This window comes from Nematostella vectensis, chromosome 4 (assembly GCF_932526225.1).
Source record: "Nematostella vectensis chromosome 4, jaNemVect1.1, whole genome shotgun sequence".
In the NCBI taxonomy this organism is placed as follows: Eukaryota; Metazoa; Cnidaria; class Anthozoa; order Actiniaria; family Edwardsiidae; genus Nematostella; species Nematostella vectensis.
The window spans coordinates 3184473-3205238 of record NC_064037.1 but is presented as its reverse complement, the minus strand read 5'-3'; the positions used below and the strand labels follow the sequence as shown (position 1 = coordinate 3205238).

The window sequence follows — 20766 nt, the reverse complement described above, 5'->3', positions numbered from 1 at the left end:
ATGCGGGGGTGCCGGGAATCGAAGCTATAATGAAAGCATCGAGGTTAGAGTTATTTTTATTTAACCTATTGTTTATAACTTAAAGTAGCCCTAGGTTAAAAAATATATATCAAAAAGACCTAGGATAAATATTGCTTTAAATCATATTTCCCGCTCTTGAATACAGAGTTTTCTGTGAGGTGGGGGTAAAATATATTATACATACTGTAGATAAGACTTGGCGAGTCTTTGTTAAGAAATAACGTTTTTGATGATTTTTTCATACACCTTTTTTAAAAGACACCTGATCAAGGTTGCACTTTTCATCTCTCTACATTAAGCAAGTTCCAAAATGCAAAAAGTTCAATGAGCAGATTATATGCCATACCAGCTACGCTTGCAACTTGTCGAACAACAAAGCCATGTATGTAACAGAACCAAAACCAGTGACCAGCCACATCTTCCAGTAAGCTGCTCGCCCCAACTTTGTGAATATGAATGGAGCAAGTGTTGCCAACCAAAACGCCAGGTAGGGTGTGGTTCGCAACCATGACAACCGTCGCTGTCTAGGAACACCCGGAAATTTACCCCCTCCTAGTTCATTATAAAACCGTGAAAGAATCCTAAAGATAGCGAAAAAAACAAAAGTGAGTAAAACAGTACTGTAGGGAATGACACCCCCTTACTTTGGGAAAAACTTCATTGAACGTGACAGCAGTCAGAACGACTGCTTAGGAGATAGTCTGCTTAGTAGCCTATAAGAAGGTGTATGGCACTATGTGCTGCTAAGTGCTGCTAAGCAGACTACATAGGAGACAACTCTAAGTGGAGTATTACGATTATGGATCATCTGGAACACCACAATCATCACTTTAAAATTAATCCCGTCCAATCTATTTGCAGCAAATCAATGCATTATTTTGTTGGGGGCCCACACATCCATCCCAGCTGTATGTTTAAGTGAATTTGTAAACTTACTGATCTTTTTCAACAAAGCATTTGTGCACCCACGTTCTCCTGTCTTCCTCATTCTGAGAGAAATGCAAATTATATTAGGAAGGTTAGAGTACATTTTTAAAAAATGTAATTGCTATAATTATTCAGAAAAAGCCTACTGTCACAAATAGCTTTGCCATCTGCGGGTTCAGCAACCTTGAATTTGTATATCTAAAAAAAGCTATAAAAATCCTGAATAGAAAAGAACCCCGAAAACTCAAAGTTCTCTATTATAATGTATTGTGAGGTACCAATGGGGAGCCATTTTCAAGAAAGTTAGCAAGCTAGTATGCAAAAAAGCCAGTTTTAATTGACACAAGTTTCGTAACTAGAATAGCCTAAATGTCAGGCCATTTTATCGGGCTGGTAAAGGGGGGTATGGATCCCGTTTCACATACCGAAAAATGGAAGTCAAAATGGAAGATTACACGTTTTGCGTGGATGAAAAATGACCAAATCTTGTTTTTGAAAATACCCTTTACCGCCCTGTTTTATCTTTCCCTTTGAAGTATATACCGGGAAGCAAAAGAGTGGTAGTTTAATTTTTCCTCTCCAACTTTTAAGAAAGAAAATCGCCTGATAATTTGGCTATAACTGGGAGGATTCCATCAAGCTCTGATATCACTCAATCATTGTAATAGTGGTCAAGCTATCTTATCATGAGTTTGATTAAGTTTGATTTCCCCAAGATTTAGACTAAATTCTCAATCATTTTATACTGTACACAGATAACTAAGAAAACACCCCACTAACTCAAACAAATTCTTATCTAGGTTGGCCATATTTTACCCTGTAAATGCTAAGTTTTTTCTAACCCTTAATCCTCAAAATATATTTATATTGGACATAAAAACAAAAGTGTATTAAGATAAAAGTTAGGTTGTGTGTAATGATAAAATTTTACCAAACCTTGGGGATTTGTTCAGGAGTGTATCTGTGGCAGTAAATGTGAACCTGTTGGCCCCATGATGCTAAAAAGTCTGCAAAAAATGCTTATGTTAGCTACATTTTCAAGCAAGGTTACAAGGTATCCCTTTCCATAACAACACAGTCATGTTTTAGAATTCCCCAAAATGGGGCAGTTCATGGTAAGAGGATGTTCTCAGGATGTTTCAATGTTTTTCATGCGTTCTAAGAATGAAAAAACATTACTAGTATAAATGAATGCATAGACACACAGTCTATAAAACAGGCACTGATACCTACCAGGCATTCCTTTAGCAGCAGTGCGTGGTAAAGGGTTTTCTGTCACTCCTTTGTAAGCTATCGTCACGTCATATACAGCATCTATATAATCTCCAACAGCCTCTAGGCTAGCCTGCAATCAGTCAGTTATCAATTGTTTTCATTATATAATATTCAGGTTTCAATATTCTGTTGATCATTCCATGCCAGGTACTAATATTTTCTTGTTCAGGAGAATTTAATGTCAATTACTGTAATTTCTAATAGGCATGCTCACTCACTTCTGTTGCTTTGGTTCTTGGAGTAAGGACATGTTGCAGTACAGGTAGACCTTTAAAATGTCAAACTTTATTCAGTAAAAAGTCTTTATGGTAGTGTGCATACCAGATACATACAAGACATAAAATGGCTGGGAGGTAGAAATATGATAGTGTGCATACCAGATACATACAAGACATAAAATGGCTGGGAGGTAGAAATATGATAGTGTGCATACCAGATACATACAAGACATAGAATGGCTGGGAGGTAGAAATATGATAGTGTGCATACCAGATACATACAAGACATAGAATGGCTGGGAGGTAGAAATATGATAGTGTGCATACCAGATACATACAAGACATAGAATGGCTGGGAGGTAGAAATATGATAGTGTGCATACCAGATACACACAAGACATAGAATGGCTGGGAGGTAGAAATATGATAGTGTGCATACCAGATACATACAAGACATAGAATGGCTGGGAGGTAGAAATATGATAGTGTGCATACCAGATACATACAAGACATAGAATGGCTGGGAGGTAGAAATATGATTTCAAAAAAGGAATCCGACAGTACAGTCTCTCAGTGGGAGGATGGACATGAGAAGATGTGTTTTTGCCTTTTTTTAAATAAATGTGCATGTATATAGCATAGCTGTCAACTATTCACGCAATTAGGCAGGTGTCACAAGATTTTGGACATCATCACAAGCCCTATTTTTGTGAGAATGTTTATACATTCTCTGTATTCATCCGCATTGGCTCTCTTGGGTTTTTTCACATATTTCAACCGATTTCACAAGATTTCTGTCCAAGTTGGGTTGACAGCTATGAAACAGTATATCGAATGCTTGATAAAAGACAATAATTTTTTTGAACTAGTTCTATTCGTTTTTAGCAATACTCTATGTCAAACCACCATCCCCCTCTAAACCTCAATTTCCAGTCGTCTACCAAATAAATTTCTTTTTACAGAATCCATACTCAACCAGCATTAAAATGTCCAAAGATATTTCTAGTTTGCTTATTATAATCAAAGATCTGGCTGTGCTTCTTACCTTCTCCCTCTGCAAATGCCTTGCTCTTTTCTATGCTTTCTGGTCTATCAATGTTATACCTTGTGCCTTCAGGAAATATCACCAGCCACATCTATACAGAAGGAATATTGTAAAATCATTATTGTATGGTATAGAAGATGTTAGTTAAAGGTAGCTAGAACAGGGGCAAAGGTGCAGCTGTTGGGATACCTGTGTTAATAAAAGCATGTGACATGGTAAAAAATAATTATTATACCACACCCCTCCCCCCCAAAAAACCCCAAGCCTTGAGATTTTCTGGGGTTGACGGGTATGAAACACTACACTGGCCCTCCAATAGAACCAGGATTTTACAAAGAAGATATGAAAGAAAATGGAATCTTCCAGTAAAATACAAGTCCCTACCCCAAAAAAAACCCAAGCCATGAGATTTTCTGGGGTTGACAGGTATGAAAACACTACACTGGCCCTCCAATAGAACCAGAATTTTACAAAGAAGATATGTAAGAAAATGGAATCTTCTTCCAGTAAAATACAATTATTGGTTAAGGCATATCCTTTCATCCTCTAAAAGAATACATTCTCCATTCAAAATTTTAAAACTCGGCATTCAAAATTTATACTTACTGGGGTGTTATTTTTCTTAAGTTGGTCAAGCTTTCTGAAAAAAAAAAATAGAAACAACAAAATGAATAACATACCATCTCAATTGAAAAAAGTACAAAAGTGTAATATACCTGATAATATGATAATGGTCACGAGGTCCACTGCGTCGCACATAAATGCCACCATGCTGCATAAAGCAAAAAAGACAATCAAAACTATATGCTATATAGTCATAGCTTAAATAAAACACATTGAAACATAAAATCATTTCAATGTACACTTACTAACCTGACCAAAGTAGAAACCATACAGTGGCAAGAATTTCAGCCCATCTTTCAAGATATATCTAATTCGGCCTAAAGATCCCTGTCGAATTGCTAGAAGGTCTGCAACAAGCCAGTCAACTACAAAGAAGGAAAGGTAAATACAAATTAAAAATCATTATATTGTATTCATAGTTTGAGATATCCACACGATCAAGATAAAAACTAGGAGAAACGAGGTTGAGAAAAAAGGGCATATGCAACTACATTTGCTGGGGCGAACAAAAAGTTTTGATGCAGCTATTGTTAAAATTATTAAAAAGAAACCAAAAACAGCTGTTTTATCATCATTCAAAAATAAAAGAAAAATAAATGTTAATGGAATATTTTATAGTCTCAGAACCTAGTAGTTTTATGAATAATATGCGAAAAATGCCCCTGGAGTCAACTTATCTTAAAATCTCACAACACATTAATAAAAAATGTCAAACGCAATCAAAATTGTATTTGATTCATGCTTCTGTTGCCATCTTGGTATCAGGTATATAATTCAAAGGGAACAATAAAAGGGCCTGACACTAAGGTAACTAGGTTGGAGAGGGAAGGGAGCCTAGAAGGGAGAGGGAGAGGAGGAGGGAAAAGAACCTAGATGGGAGCAGAGAGGCCTAGGTGGAAAAGGGGGCCTGGGTGGGTGGGTGTGGGGAGCATAGATGAAGATGGGCCTCGATGGAAGGGGTAGGGGAACCTATATGAAAGGGGGAGGAAAGTCTAGAACGGAAAGGAATATTTTTTTTAAATTTTCTTGTTATTCAGTACCTGTACTCTGATGATTGCATAGGAATACAACATTCTCTTTTTTATCCCAGGGTATTTGATCACCATAAAGAATCACCTGAAACAACAATCATTCTCTGTTCTGACTAAATTTTGATGAATAATAAATACAAACTATGACTTCCCTTAATAAAAGCAGCTACTTTTTCTCTAGAGTAAAATCCCTAGACTGCATTTCTTGGATTTCATTGACAAGTGGCGTGTGTGATTTGTTTTGAGCAGCAGGCTGGGTTAATATACCTTCGCGGTGAATATACGCAAATTTATGCTCACCTCTGCTCCCGTGTACGTCTCAAAGAAAAAGCATATCAGAGATTGATACATGTCGTACATGCATTCATCTCCACGCTCGTATACACGACGAGGCAAAGGTGCCGACAGTAAGCGCCATGCCATCCACATGGACAAATACTGAGGCGCAACTCCGATCATTATGCCGGCAGGGACGACGAAACGAAGAGAGTGCAGATAAAATAACAAAGAAAACATGACAGAGGACCACCCTGTGATGGGCAACAGACTTAGATTACAAAAAAGACTACAAAACACCAAACATGGGCCAAGACTATGAGCACGAAACAGAAGTGATACGACTTGGTGGAGTGGTTGGTGGGTGCTAATTTTCCTTAGAGGGGAGGGGAGAGTTAGGGGAGAAACTATATGAGGTAAAAAAAAAACTCCCATTAGTCTTCGGGTAAAAAAAAAAAAACTTATTCATTTTTTAATTTTATTTTGTCTGGTTAAAATTCAAGCTTTTTCTCGTTTATCTTTTTTCTCGTGTGTACGTGTTTAAGTCCTTTGATTTTTACTGGCTTGGGCTTCCTGTAGTTTACAAAAGCGAGGCTGCCCGGGAAATTTCAAAACGAGCCGCTCTCAGCTTTCTCAGCTCAAGACGATGGATTCTTAGTCTTTTATGGATAACTTGCCACTTTATATGATTCCCCATTCGAAAAACAAGTAATTGATTGGTAAGTCTTCCTGTCCGTGTTCACACACTAAGTTTAAATACGTCTGGAAGTTAGGAACCAGGCCCGTAGCCCTGGTAGCCAGGATTTTGAGCGGGGTGGTTCGTTTTTTTCATTTCAGCGGACCTTATTTCCGGTATGCTCCTCTCCTCGCCTTATTACATTAGGCAATCCATCTTGTATTAGAAAAATCATTAATAGGGTACTTTTTAACATATAGCGGTAATAATAAAGATAATTATCATAAAAATAATTTTATAATCATTTTAAAGACATTGATGTGCACGGTATATCACCAGCCAAAGGTTATAAATTTTTGTTAACTCTGAGCGGACCTTCAAGCCGGGTGGGGGGGGGGGGGGGTCCGTCCAACCCCCCCGAACCACCCCTGGCTTTGGGCCTGGAAAGTAACGCTTGGAAAATCAAAACAACCCGCTGGTAAAATTTGAAGATCCCCGGAGGAGAGAGGGTAACTAACTTATTAAAAAGCAATGCCTAACGGTTTTTGTACTTCTTGTTCATAGATTCAATGGACAGATGGATGACATTGTAATTGTCAAGGTAATAAAAGACCGAAGGTTACTCAAGCCGCCACCGGAGGTCATCCACATACAAGACGATCAAGATAAGCATGCAAGCCCCAAAAAGACTACAACAGCAAAAGAGGGTCCCTTCCAAACAGGGTAGATAATGCTGCTACAAAGCGTCCTGGGGATGATGAAATTGCTCAAAATTATTTTAAAGAGAATACTTCCTGCCAAATAAATAGGATAACTGCAGCAGTCACACAAGAGAATGGAGAATCACCTATGGAACTTGATATTGAAATAGACTATGATGTTATAGAGATTTTTTCGGATGGTGCAATGGATATTGACCAAGTCAGTAGTTCTTATAACACTGCAGTTTCATCAAGGTCTTTAGACAGTTTATCATCAGCAAGTTTATCATCAAGGTCTACTGCAAGTTCCTTATCAACAGGGTGGTGAAGAGTATTTTCGTGATTCGTGATGGGCCCCCCCTCTTCACCACCCTGTATCAAAGTCTATAACAATATCGTCATCAAAGTCTACAGCAATGTCGTCATCCAGATGCATAACAAGTTCCTCATCTAGTTCTTCAGTGAGTTCTTCTTCTAAAGCAGGATACAGTAGTAAGCCTTATGCATGCTTTAAGGTGAGTTTAACAAAAGTAACACTTTTGTATTTATGGTTACTAGGAACTGATAAAATACATTGGTGATCATTACTCCTACTTCATAACTTTACAGTATAAGTCTGAGGGGTGGTGGTGGTGGTGGGTGTGGGGTAGGGGCTACATCTATGACAGTTGGGGCAGGGTCTGTCAGACAGACAGATGTTTTTTTATTTTTACCTTATAACTACAGTAAATAAAAGGCTCCCCAAAAAGAAAGTATAGAGACTTGTTATCTAACCCCCCCCCCCCAAAAAAAAAAAAAAAATAATAAAATAATGATAAGATTGTAGACCTGATTGTCAAATCTATTTGAAGATAAAAAATACCTGCCCAATTTATTTTTGCAGTGCTGTAAATGATTCCAAACAGAAGGTGGCATTAGGGAACACATTAGAATGAAATGCTTGCAACCACAGACTGTCTCACTGACAGCACAGCTAACTCAAGTAGGTAGCAGGTTCCAGGTGTTTCTTAAGTGGAGATGATTAGGGTCTTCCTTGTTCCTTTGGGTATCTGTCATACTTTTGGTGTTATAGGTAAGTCCTGTAGGCTTCAAGAAGAGCCAATCAATCTGGGGGTTCATTATAATTTAAGTCCCCTCAGTACTTCCCTCCCCCCCTGTTTTGGCCCTATCTTGAGTGATTCACAGTCCCCAATGCAGAAAGCCAGGTTTCTACACTTCTAAAAAAACTTCAAGTTGACATGGCCTGGGATTGAACCCTCAGGGCAGGCCTATGCCACTGAGCTTTGGTTATTGATAAAGAAAATGTTCCTCTTTTTGTTCCTCTCTCCACCTCTGTTTATTGATAAAGGAAATGGTAGTGCTTGTAACCTTTCCACTTGTTGAGTAATCAGTGTTGGTTAAAGAAAGTAAGTCCTGATAGATTTATATTAAGTTGTGGCTTCTTTTTTTCCTATAAGGCTGGCTATGGCCTGAAAGCATCAAACCCGTCACATGGTGGACCACCTGCCAAGAAGGCAAGACATGACATTTCTACAAGCACTAACACTTCTTTCTCATCCACTGGAAAACTTGACGCTATCAAGCAGCCTATGACTTTTGAATGTACCATTAGGAATGGCCAACCAACAGAAATGAGGAGACTTGTGAATGGAACCACCGTGGTGGTTTCTAGCTCAAATTTTACCAATTGTACTTCAAACAAACCCTTAGAATAGGAACCTGGTGAGAAACCCCCAAAACAAACAAACATAACTGTTTTGAGTAAGACCCAGAGAAGAAAAGCAAGAACAAGAGAGAGAAAACATGGAATTTCAAGGTCAAGTAATGTCTCTTCTACTTCATCAATTGTGAATCCTTCAATGGATGTGGTCCAATCATCTTTGACTTCAAATACTTGTGACAGACAACCAGAAGTGCCATTTTTGCGGAACATGCGACATATTGTGCTGGTAAGAGCCAACTGAAAAAAAAACTACTACACTTTTTACAATCTTGTTAGAGGAAACTTGTTCTGTATGTTTTCCAGGTTGATATTGATAACTGGAAAGGAATCTTCAAATCAGACCTACCATTTTCTCAGAGAACATTTGTCTGGGGGTTCTGGAGTGGCAACACCTCCTGGGACCCGCCCAAGGGTTCAGCTCTTTTTCAGGAACTGGAGAATCACAACTGTTTTTACCTGCACCCAAAATGCAGTGGTTCAAAGGATGCAGCAGACTTTGCGCTATGTGCTCAGGTTAGCCCTGGTCTGGGATGTGTGCTTCACTTCTCTCAGAGGGGAATCGTGTGCTCTACATTTGTGTTTATGCTTTGACAAGTGACTAGTCTCCTACAAAGCAATTCCCAGTGTCTGACAAGTGTTATATATAATATTATAGTGGGGGGGGGAGGGGAGAAAATTTTCATTAATATAAAAATACCCCTCCCCCCAGCCACACAGTGAAACATCTTAAAATGGTCTATCCTTTATTGAATATTAAATTTAGATAGAGGTAAGTGGAATTACAATCCACAGTTTTTCTTTATCACAGGCTTACAAGCTTGACATCATGCTTCCAAAGTCCATCCCCTTCACTGTCCTGTCTGGGGATTGTGGATTTCAGGAACTTCAAAACCAGCTCTCTAGATGTAACCGAGAGATTCACTTGGTAAACCCCCATCACAAGACAGTGGACACAGTGTTTGCTCTGTGCAACAGCATTGCTGATAAGTAATTATAAAAGCAGTGCATTGCTGACTACAACAAATTATCTTAAAACAGTAATACCAACTAGTGATTATTTTCTAGCACAGCATTGTCGACCAGCAATCATTATAGCACAGCATTGCCGACCAGTCACCATAATTATTAGCACGGTATTACCAACCAGTAATCACCATAGCACAGCATTGTCTACCAATAATCATTATAGCACAGCATTACCAACCAGTAACCATTATTATTAGCACAGTATATTGCTGACCAGTAATCATCTTAGCACAGCATTGACAACCAGTAGTTTTTAAAGCGACAGCATTGCCGACAAGTAATTATTCGAACACCCCATAACTGACAGTCATACATCATCTTGAGGCAGCACAGTGTCTGGTAGCTTAAACACGAAGATTGATATGGTGGTATAAACTCTGTCAGTGGTTGTTTTTCCAATCCATGTTCAATCAAAGTTTGTAAAATATAGGGGCACAAAAATATTTTAGATTACTCTAAAGATTTATGGTATGGAGATTATGAAGACTTCTAAGTTGATGTTCAGTTGAGACAATAAACTAAGTTGAATTTGATTAATACAACGCTTATGTAAAAAAAGAGAAAACGAAATAAATAAATACTTGTTTCCCTCAGTCGTTTTTATGTATATTTGTACTGGGGTTTCACCACATCTTAGAGCCCCTCCCATTTCATTACTTGTGTTGCTGTCTACTTCAACATAACAAAGAACCACCACTGCCCCTTATATAAAAACAATATGAATAGAACAATATAACACAAAAAACAATGTGATGCAGGCAAATAATGTTGATTGGTTAACTTTCTTTTAACTTTGTACTGGTGGTCCAGTAGCACCCGTCGCAGTCCTCCCCTCCCCCCCCCCCCCCCCCCCCCCCCCCCAACCTCTTTGATAAATGCTGGGATCTGGGATCCGAAACCCCTGCACTATGTCCGCGTGCGGCTGGGTTCTAGTCCTGACAGCCGCGATTCGTAAAATCTGCAGCAAAACACGGAACAAAATTATCCCGATTATTTTTCTATCTACATGGCAGAAGGTCCCGAAAATGTTAAAGAACGGCAGAGTGATATATCCTCATCCAAGGAAGATGTATCAGACTCCGCAGAACCTGTGAAAAATGGTAAAAAGTTATGTTATGAATTCGAAAACATTTGCACTTGTCATGAACATCTTTGTTGACAATTGATGTTTTTATGCTCAATTCTAGCTGTATACGTTTACTTATCTACGCCAAGATATTTAGTCTCATACTGTTGTATTTTTGGTGATACAGAGGAAGAAGAAGTTCTTCAAAACATATTCGAGTTGGATTATCAGCCTGATTGTCCCGTATGTTTGCAACAAGCTTCGTATCCCGTTCGTCTGCCATGCGGCCACATGTTTTGCTTTCTCTGCATCAAAGGAGTGGCTCTTAGAAGCCGAAAATGTGCGATTTGCCGCCAACCTATATCGCCAGATTACCTAGACAAGCCGACATTGGTCAAAGTCGTGTCTGGGCAGTCTTCAAGCTCCGATAAAGCACCTTCAGACCCTCCGGCCGACGAGTATGTATGGTTTTACGAAGGTCGCAATGGCTGGTGGCAATACGATACTAAGACCTCTAAAGAAGTCGAGTCGGCATTCAAAGGAGGCAAGCGTTCTTGTACATTATTGATTGCCGGCTTTCTATACCTTATTGATTTCGAGAATATGTTCCAAATGCGAAGGAATGAGCCCGGGAGGCGACGCCGGATAAAAAGAGATAAACCTAATGCTGACCGTAAAGGTGTTGCAGGAATACGATTAAAGGGACTTACAGTTTCTGAACTTGCCGATCTGAAAAATCAGACAACAGAAACTTCTACAGCCGATAACCAGTGGACTAGTACTGAGGATGTATCAGTACAAGCACTTTCTGGGTCACCCACAGAGGCAGCTAATAGGGACTGTGATGATTCGGCATCGTCAACATCCGACAAGGAATCAGCCCCCGATGAGACAACACATGGTGAGCCAAGGGATGATTCCAACCCGGATTAGATTTAACAGGCATTAGCAGCATAATGGGTAGTAATAATGGCATAATGGGTAGCCAGGATCTTTGGTACTAGTATTATAAAGATAAGGGGAAGCGGGGCGTGCAGGCCAAAAGGCTAGATTTGGGTTGGGGGGATTGATTTCTAAGGCTTTCTATTGGTCGTCCTAATAAATAGGGGTTATTTGCCGGGTGGGAGGTCCGTATTGTGAAATACCGGGACCAAGGTCTTGAAAATACTGTCCGAGGCTGATGGCCGGCCGTGAACGTTTATAAAAATATGTTATAATAGAAGCTACATTTCTTCTTAGCTGTGTAGAATATTCTTAAGTCACACTTGCCTTGGCTTTAGCTGTCAAGAATTTATTTTGGCTTCTTTTTATTATGAACAAAGTAGGTGCCACTCCTACTTGTATATTGGCACCATGATAAGGGAAGGGGTGGTACCTGTATTTTAGCACGACCATAAAAGGGTTTTTTTTTTAATTGAAAACTTGCCTGAAATTTACTTGGTAGAAAAGTTGGCATGTTCTGGGTTCCTTTCTGTGCTCATGCATACTGACCACACAACAGATTCTTATTCAAACCAAACATTCCTTTCTCTGAATTAGCCAATCAGCATGTGATGATTGTTTTTTTTTTTTTTTATAAATAGTGGTATTTTTAAAAGAAAACTCTAAAATATATATTTTCAACTGGCTAGCACAGAGATTGTATTTCTGGTCTCAGTAAAACTTAATTAGTAAAACTTAATTTGACTAGTGTGACACAATTTACTCATAAAATGTAATTATGTAATGTAATACCATGATCACATCAGTTTCTTTTGTTTTCATAGAAAAGTTTACTAGCAAAATTACCTTAAAAATAGATGCCTCTTTATTTCCTTTATGCATAAGGTTGAGGGAAATTTGGATGAAAGAATCCTTTGTTATGACATTTCAGATGTATGAGGGAAGTTTACTAAAATACTTATCTTCAAAAGGAAACAAATAGAAGGCAGCATTAAAGGAATTGACACCATACCTTAATCTTGTGATACCTAAACAACGTTATAGGCCCATGTGGGATTGTCATTGACATAACATAACAAAACTGCTGGGCGGTAGAGCAAATATGTAAATCTTTTTTATTGTGTAGTTGTTGCTTTAAGGATTGTTTGTGAAAATGTAGATTCACTGAACCATGTTTGCTCCTTCAACGTAACATAACTAACTCATCATTTAATGTTCTATTTCCTCAATGATCAGGGTGTTACAATGTTATAGCTTGGCTTCTCAGGGTATTTTGTGATTTAATTGTGAATGCAATTTCCAGCAACCTTGGGATGGCTGGAAAAAGTCATCTAACTTAATCATCCCTCAGGGGTATTAATCACTAAATTCCCCTTGTGTCATGCTATAACTTATAATAATTATGTTTTATATTTTTTATAAATGCTTTGTATTTTCTCTTCAGAGTTTGCATGTTTTATGCTTATGCAACCGCTGATTGCTCACTCAGAAAGCTATCATAACTCTCCTGTTCTTGGTGATGTGAATGCACCATCTTAGGATTGGAGAAGTAACTCGGGTGGCAGACAAGGAGGTCCACGTTCAGAGTGGTATGGAAATAGGTGATACATGTAGAGCAATTCAAGGGGAAAGGGTTGACAACGCTAGTTTGCATGGAGTTTTAGGACCTATTGTCTTTGTCTTGTGCCCCCTTTCTCCCGCCTCTTAAGGCCAGCTCTGCTGTACCTGGGGGATGCATGGTTTAAGCAAGCAGTTAAGCTCAAAGTGCATTATGTTACAGAGGTCAAAACCATCGCAAAAGACTAGATACCCTGAAGAAGATTCCATGATGAGGTGCAATTACATTGTGCAGACTGTACTTAGGCAAGAGTGAAGGAGTGTAAGGAGTTTTTTAGAGGAATACATGAAACATTAAGGTTGGATTTTACTAGGACGCAAGCGCAACGCTCATGATTTTCCGATTCTCACTGGAACGCAAGAGCAAGTGAGAAGTTAAGTAGACGCAACTACTTGATTAATGCGATTATGTTTGATTTGTGTTGCGTTTTCATCCTTGTCTTGCCATTTTGTTAGAAAAAACAGCAACCCTTAGGGATCATATATGCCATGAATATGTTGAACCCTCTTTTAAGTTAACTTGGAGGAGGAAAAAAAATATAATAATAAACTTTTTGCATTTCTATGAAAACTTCGACAGCGCATCTCTGTGAAAAAAAAAACCCTAGGCAACATTTTGGGCACCATGTGGTGACATAGATGAAGGGTATTTGTTTGAATCTTGATCCAAAATGTACCAATTCCCACACCTAGATATCAAAACAAATAACATGATAAAAATCAACAACCCCTCGACAAAATTACTGATTGAAAATAGAAAGGGAAGAAAAAAAGGGAAAAATGTGCAACAGCACATAAGCGAATAAGAGTGTGCCCGCGTATCGTATAAATAGTGAAGTTTCTAAAGTTGCGATAAAATTCCATTCATCAACAAGCCAGAAAACAGCATTGTTTAAGAAGTTAAAAGGAGCAATTAACTGTCGATTAAGACGATTGTTTTGCTTTCGTACAATTTTTTTCCCAATTTCTCTAAGTGAAATTAGTTTTGTAGAAATGCCTTTCTATGGTACCCCTCCCCCCTCCCCTGTCTTTAGCACACCCCGCACGAACGGAGACGAAAAAAAAATATTTCAAATAGGGCATGGGTCCCTCGCATGTACAATAGAACGTCTCCCCTCTCACGTCCCTCAGTACTACACCGACCTCGCACTAACGGAATGACAAACAGATCCTCCAGGTACAACATAGGTCCCTCCCATGTAGAGTAGGTAAAGAAGTAGATAGCTACTCCAAGAAGCATTTCCTTAATCGCACCCCTATCGGTGACATCCACTTTGGTGACATCCACTGTATGCGCGCGCATCCTTTTTCGTGTGCTATCTAAAAGCAAAAGAACATTTAAAAGCAAAACAACAAGGGGTGGATCCGCCCCTCTGCTAACTTTGGTAACCTTTTCTAGCCTCGGGAAACACCAAGCTAACTGGTTTCGATTTTTCGACTCATTTCTGGGTCCGCACACCCACCTGGAAATCGGGTCTTGAGAACTAAGAATTCTTAAATTTCTCCTCGCTATTTTTTTGTACATATTTCCGGCGGGCGGAATAGGGACCTACGATTAATAAAAGGATAAATAATTATGGACCGACAGGCTAAAAAGGGACCTACGATTAATAAAAGAATACAAAATTATGGGCCCAAATTGAAAGATAAATGTGACACCTCTAAGGCTACCTTCTTTATGTCTGACCTCCTCGGCGACCAGGCAGTGGAACAGCGGTGTCTCCCCAAAACCGTCGCGCAGCAGTTCTAGGAAGCAACAGTATTATTTCCATTGGTGATTGTTCTAATCCCAGTACTTGAAATCAGACCACAATTCTCCTACTAATAACCTTCTATTTTGATGTAAGGTCCAGTCTTCACGATCCGTCGCTATTAACAACGTCTTAGCCTATCTACCATGGCCGAGGCAAGAAAATGTTATCTCAGACTTTCATGGGCATATCCAGGAAATGTGTAACCTATCCCTTACGTTATTACAAACCCTGAACGCACACAAGTACACCCCTTTCCAGATCACCCTTACCTTGCTCGCCGATTTTCAAATGCTCACCATCTCCGAGATATCCCGCCAGACCCTTGAAAATATGTTTAAAAATCATCAGATTGAAAACTGTTAAGTTCCTTACCCTCTTTTCTATGCATCAGGATTTTTATATTCTATCCTCTTTTACACCTGTTCGATTAACAAGATCTAAGCAAGTGCCTTTTTATTAAAATACCGTAGTGCCGCTCTGATCTTATAATGATTGTTTAGATTTGGCTGTAGCTCCATGTCCAGAGAGAACACCAAAATTTAAATTTTGAAAAAGTAATTTTGAATTGACAATGGAATTTGCTGCAGTTTATATTTCTACGTGTTTTGCAATTCTCTGACGTTATATGAACCTGACCAATCAGGTACGTTCTCCTGTCGCCGGATTTGTCTGATGACAGACTTTTTACTACAGGCAGAGGGAAAGGGTTTCAAGACTGCGCACTTTACAGACTTCATCAACGGCAGTGGGAATAAAGTTGACTTAAGAAACTGAGAAAATACCTTCCGCTGATTTTGCGATCCGTTGTTTCGGTTTAAGACACGCTCTGTTTTTGGTTTCGTGGTGGTGGTAGGGGGGGTGGGGTGACCTCGAGTTTGTTCGCAGCCAGGGTGACCTTATTTCAGCTCTGTTCGTAATAACAAAGTGTTTGTAATAGGTTGTCCGTATAGCGAGGGTTGCAAGTTATTCCATCTATTCCTTGGTAGATTTGGTCAGATGAAAGCGTTCCTGAGCTCAAGAACTCGGTTCGCTCGCTGCATATAGCGATTTCCATATCCTTCTCATGAGAGTATTGTCTGCGGTTGCCCTTGGGCTTGGCTTGGTATAAGTAATTCCGCGACGCTAGCTATACCGTGTGGCCAATCAGATAGTGCGGGGCAACGATTTAAATCGTAGCAAAAGGAACGTTTCATAGTCTACTGGGACAGGACACAAACCCTTGCGATTTTGACACTCCTTTACCAGGACTGCGTGTTTTCTATTTAGAAAACTAAATGGAACACTTTTTATTGGCCACGGTAGCGCGTGCAGTTGTTAAATAAATGTCATTCTGTTTGATTTCCTTAAGGCCTAATTATACACTTCGCCAAAATCGACATGGTCTTTAGGGTATAACGCGGGTCAAACGCCTCTTTTATCATAAAATCACGACGGAGTCAAGCAAGATGAGGTGCGGAAAACACAGTGAGTTTGGCATCTTGACACTTCTCTACCAGGACTGCGATGGTGGACTGGAGGTTAGTCTGCTTAGCAGCCGCTCCGCTCTTAGTGTCACGCATGCGCGTATGGGGCCTTAGCAGGGAGTTCGGCAATGGGAGCATGTGCCCCCAATATTTTCAAGATTATAAGGATTCTGAGACTAGTGACTACTGTAATGTTAATGGGGGCACTGAAAAATATTAAAGTATATAGATGATACATCTTTCTAGAATATCATTTATGGAACCTTTTTCATAAGAACGTCCAGCCTGAGATTTCACCAAATTCCAAGAACATACTAAGAAAATGTCAATTTCCATGGTTTCAGTAGAGCTAATAAAAACATTCAGACCCCCCCCCCCCCCCACACACACACACACTTTTAGAGGGCTCTATTTTTTCGTTGCTCCCCCCCCTCCCCCCTTTTGGTTGGTGAAAATTTACCCATTTTCCCCCACCTCCAATATCTTCCCGTGGCGACATATTGTAAACCTGCATATTACTCTGAGTATCACTCGTTGTGAAGGTGTTTTTTTTCTCCTTGTTGTAATCTATCTGATCTGTTAGCAAAAAGCCTTTTAATATGTCACAACGAGAACCAACATTTGTATAGAGAAAGAATGTTTTGAGTGACGTGGACGAAATCGCCATTTTAGGAGCTTGAGAAAAGTTCCTTGGCACTTGTGCAAGATATCGCATTCATTCCAAATAAAAATACTTTATACGCAGAAAAGATAAAGAAAATAATTGTAAACTTTATTTCAAGGATAAGCGAGTTTACAGTGCTAAGGTCTATGTCATCGCATGAAACTTTCCCCGTAGTTTTTCCTACGAAAGTCGATGGAATAATGTTGAAATCTTTCAGACAGAATTAATGAAAGGAAATTAAGATTTTTTTCAAACATTCTTCATTGTTCTCTGCCGTCGCCGTTCTGTTTAGCACTTTTGTTCACAATTCCTGTCTTTGCAAGCCGTGGTAATAAGAGCTTTTTTAGCACACATAGCGGTTTGTTTCAGTTTTTAAAATTTACCCTTTCACGTCATCGCGTTTCAAGACCACTGTGTTCACAGTTAAACGCGAAGAAAGAGAAACTCTTTAATTGATTGGCGCTAAACCCTTTTCAATACCTCAATTGTGTAACCGGCTAAACGTTTATCATCACATTGTCCTTCACGTCATAGACGTCTTAATTAAAAAAAAAGACTCAATTATCCCGAAAGTAGAGGTGCTAAGAAGGATATCTTCCTTTTGTCGCTTTGAGTTAGAGTAAGCAATTAACATTTCTTGCCCCAAAAGACCAATTTTATGGCCCAAAAAAGTGTCTTATCGCGAATGAAGTAGTGCAGGTCTCCCGGGGGCGGTCTGCTTGGGTCAAGCTACTTCACATTGCTAAATCCGATGCACCTGACACTACTATCCCCAGAATTGCCTGAAAAGTTCTTAACAGTAATAAACCTTGTTCGCCCAACACTAAATTGAGTTTGGTCAGTGTCCGAATTCCCAGTGTTGTGAACTCTTCTGAATCTTTTACAACCAAATAACAGCATCAGCCCCCTACGAAAATCTGGAATTCTCCACGCGTAAAGAACAGGGTTTATGCCTGAAGAGAAGAAACCCAGGGATAAAGTGATGTCCCTGGCCAAACGAACCCTAGGGTCTTGGCTAGTTGACCCAAACACCAATAAGAAGTCCACTATTACAAATGGAAACCACGAAATTAAGAACACCACAAGCATGATGAAGACTGTTGTTGAGACACGCTTCTCTCTCTCCACACCCCGCCGGGTGTACGCCGTTTCTGTAGCGTTAGATAAAGACTTCAAGTCCTCAACTTGTTTCTTGAGTATTCGCCGCAAGCCATAAAACGATAGCAACATCACCAATGTCGGTGAAAGAACTCCCAGTGCGTATAAGTACACTTGGTAGCTGGCGGAGCGCCAACCGATTATTGGTAGAAGAGCAAAATGAAGCGCGAAAGCCCAGATGGCGACCAGAGAAATTCTTACGCGGAATGAAGTGACAATTGTGCGGTATCTGAATGCGCGACTCACCGCTATATACCTGTCCACCATTAGCGCGCAAATGTTCACTATAGAACACACACAGGAAAGCACTGCGAAAATGTAGTACGCGAACAAAATGTCGTTTCTGTTCAACCAATAACTCGCGGCGTTTATCGGTTCAACGGTCACCCCAACCAGAATATCTGCTAAAGCAAGATTCACCACAAAGTAGTTCGATATTCTTCTCAGATTACGCCCTGGATCGCGTATAAAGACAGCACAAACCATAATATTACCCACAACGGTGAACAAACCAAAGACTATGAAGAGTATCGCTAGAGGCAAGCTTGCTGTGAGGAAATAGCCATCGTAAAACATGTAGTAGGACATTGCGGATGATCAAATTATAGTGAGGCGCGTAAGTGCAACTCTTATCTTTTTCTTGTGTGCCGTCAACAGTAATAGAATTGTCTTTCTGGACGAATTAATCAAATGTTGTCAGATATTTGTAGGTGACAAATTGTTAATGAAAACGCCGAAAAGTACTTGTGTCAATCACATCACGTTTAGTTAGCGCGGTTATAATGTGCGCGCTATCGATTTCCACGTTTAAATTCTTTTTGTTTCATAAATAATTGATTGGTCTTGAATTATTCACACCCTAAGCCAGTAGGCCAGTCACCTTTTTTTACGGCAACTGAGAAGTAAACATAGCTGTTTTCATTTTGATGGAAACAATTAAATTCTTGATTGGGTAATCAATCGAAATCTCCCTGTGGGAATAGCGGAAAGCATCTGGAGCAACACAGGAATCCCGCAGAGTTTCGCAATAACAGTGCATGAAGATAATATTTGCATTTTGTTTTTATAGCTTTCAAAGTTTATTCTCTGGTTGTCGTAATATTAGTACACTATCATTTGTTATAAGGGAGGAAATAAACAAAAATATGTAAACAAATAATTTCAGTAGAAAACTGTGAGAGCATATTTTCCTTGTAAGAGCTTTATAGTGTTTTTTTTAGGCTTATGACAATGAATCTGTCAACTACTATAGTGACAAAAATCGTTTTATTTTGGCATTAAAACAGTGTCAAGTCTCTGTCTGTATCCGGTCTGTGTAAGAGGCAAAGTAGACTAGGTCAAATACTCTCAATACTCAACTCTAGGGCATTAGATCTGACTTAGCCAGCTCGGCAAACTGTCAACTGGTCTACATGGATCCCACACGAAAGATATTACTTGTAATATCCTTGTTTCAATAATTCAATAGAAATATTTAATGACAAAAAAGGCTACCGCTAAAAAGGTATCTCCCTAACTGGGAGACTTGAATTGGAAATATATCAATAAGTGGTAGATAAAGTGATAATTTTACTTTTGATACGGCATATAAAAGTAATGGTATAAAGTGGCGAAATATTACTTAGCACTGTAATACTAAAACCCTCATAGGTTTTTTTGTTTTCTTTTTTACTCTTTTATAATTGAAAAAGATTAGCAACTCTAAATAATTCATTATAACGAGACGTTAGGAGAACAGAAGATGGGGAATCTGCTAATCTATCTACTATAACTAATAAACTTTATCACAGCTTTCAGGGGCCGACAGTTTTATCATTTTATTATTCAAAATGAACAGTGAAATCCTTTTTCTCTAGCAATTACTTAAGGGGACGTTGTAATAAAAAACCTCTAAAAAGATGGACCATCTAAGAGGCATTTTCTATGAACCACCAGTTTACAGGTTATAGGAAGAAGTATCCAGAGCAAAGCCTTTTTGTGTTCACAGGTATTCAAATTTCATATTCTTGAAACGAATTCATAAAATAATTATCTCTTTTCGCCTATCGTTCGTGAATTGCTTTATAAAAAAGAATATATTTTTTATAATTTGCAATAGATTTGGTCGATATAATGTTCGTTTTTCAAGCATTATTTACGTTTTTATAGGGCTTGTTTATAGAACAAAATATAATAAAAAACATAAAATAATATAGAAAAATAATAGAAAACACAGACTAGGTTCGTTTTGGCAGGGAGTCTGGTTTTGGCACGTACATGTGACAGATTTGTTCAAGGTTTTCCGTTTTGGTTATTATTGCAAACCCACTCAGACCTTTAAAACAGGTGGAGGTATGGCGACTAACTCGGCGGAAACAAGACCATTGAAGTTCCAAACTGACATCTGCTATGTAAACAATATCGACGCTTTATAGCCTGTTTTGTAGGAATGATTCTTTATCGCATTCATGTTTATCCTTTTATAAACGGCCCATGGATTATTACTGACTCTTAAGACCCTAAAGGAAGCGACAAAACTATATCTATGGATTTTAGCTGTACTTTATCATTATTAAGTTT

At 39.0% G+C, this 20766-nt stretch overlaps 5 protein-coding genes across 7 annotated transcripts; 2 read left to right on the top strand and 3 right to left on the bottom strand.

Moving 5' to 3' along the window:
- Window positions 1-40: 40 nt before the first annotated feature.
- Window positions 41-5793, bottom strand: LOC5507572 (1-acyl-sn-glycerol-3-phosphate acyltransferase epsilon). Its single transcript, XM_048726369.1, has 11 exons — window positions 5442-5793; window positions 5151-5226; window positions 4360-4475; window positions 4203-4258; window positions 4093-4126; window positions 3487-3577; window positions 2442-2491; window positions 2182-2293; window positions 1885-1955; window positions 958-1010; window positions 41-602 (listed from the first exon to the last, which is right to left on the bottom strand). The coding sequence occupies exons 1-11, from the start codon at window positions 5655-5657 to the stop codon at window positions 371-373; spliced, it is 1107 nt and encodes a 368-aa protein (XP_048582326.1). The 5' UTR covers window positions 5658-5793; the 3' UTR covers window positions 41-370.
- Window positions 5794-5996: 203 nt separating this feature from the next.
- LOC5502217 (E3 SUMO-protein ligase ZNF451) lies at window positions 5997-10136 on the top strand. 2 transcript variants are annotated; one of them, XM_048725931.1, is made up of 6 exons: window positions 5997-6136; window positions 6658-7309; window positions 7678-7776; window positions 8252-8743; window positions 8821-9030; window positions 9326-10136. In XM_048725931.1, exons 4-6 carry the CDS (start codon window positions 8654-8656, stop codon window positions 9506-9508), a joined length of 483 nt encoding a protein of 160 aa, XP_048581888.1. In that variant the 5' UTR covers window positions 5997-6136; window positions 6658-7309; window positions 7678-7776; window positions 8252-8653; the 3' UTR covers window positions 9509-10136. The 2 variants fall into 2 exon arrangements, with proteins under 2 accessions (XP_048581888.1, XP_048581889.1); XM_048725932.1 differs by having other exon boundaries at window positions 7678-7866.
- A 313-nt stretch (window positions 10137-10449) lies between these two features.
- LOC5502223 (E3 ubiquitin-protein ligase RNF146) lies at window positions 10450-14090 on the top strand. 2 transcript variants are annotated; one of them, XM_048725930.1, is made up of 3 exons: window positions 10450-10643; window positions 10731-11510; window positions 12996-14090. In XM_048725930.1, the coding sequence occupies exons 1-3, from the start codon at window positions 10550-10552 to the stop codon at window positions 13088-13090; spliced, it is 969 nt and encodes a 322-aa protein (XP_048581887.1). In that variant the 5' UTR covers window positions 10450-10549; the 3' UTR covers window positions 13091-14090. The 2 variants fall into 2 exon arrangements, with proteins under 2 accessions (XP_048581887.1, XP_001623434.2); XM_001623384.3 differs by having other exon boundaries at window positions 10452-10643; window positions 10797-11510.
- Window positions 14091-14198: 108 nt separating this feature from the next.
- LOC125561769 lies at window positions 14199-16884 on the bottom strand. The gene is made up of 4 exons (XM_048726121.1): window positions 16846-16884; window positions 15192-15243; window positions 14774-14923; window positions 14199-14488 (listed from the first exon to the last, which is right to left on the bottom strand). The coding sequence occupies exons 1-4, from the start codon at window positions 16882-16884 to the stop codon at window positions 14199-14201; spliced, it is 531 nt and encodes a 176-aa protein (XP_048582078.1).
- A 252-nt stretch (window positions 16885-17136) lies between these two features.
- LOC5502222 (tyramine receptor 1) lies at window positions 17137-18996 on the bottom strand. The gene has a single exon (XM_001623376.3). The coding sequence runs from the start codon at window positions 18793-18795 to the stop codon at window positions 17779-17781; it is 1017 nt and encodes a 338-aa protein (XP_001623426.1). The 5' UTR covers window positions 18796-18996; the 3' UTR covers window positions 17137-17778.
- Between the last annotated feature and the right edge of the window lie 1770 nt (window positions 18997-20766).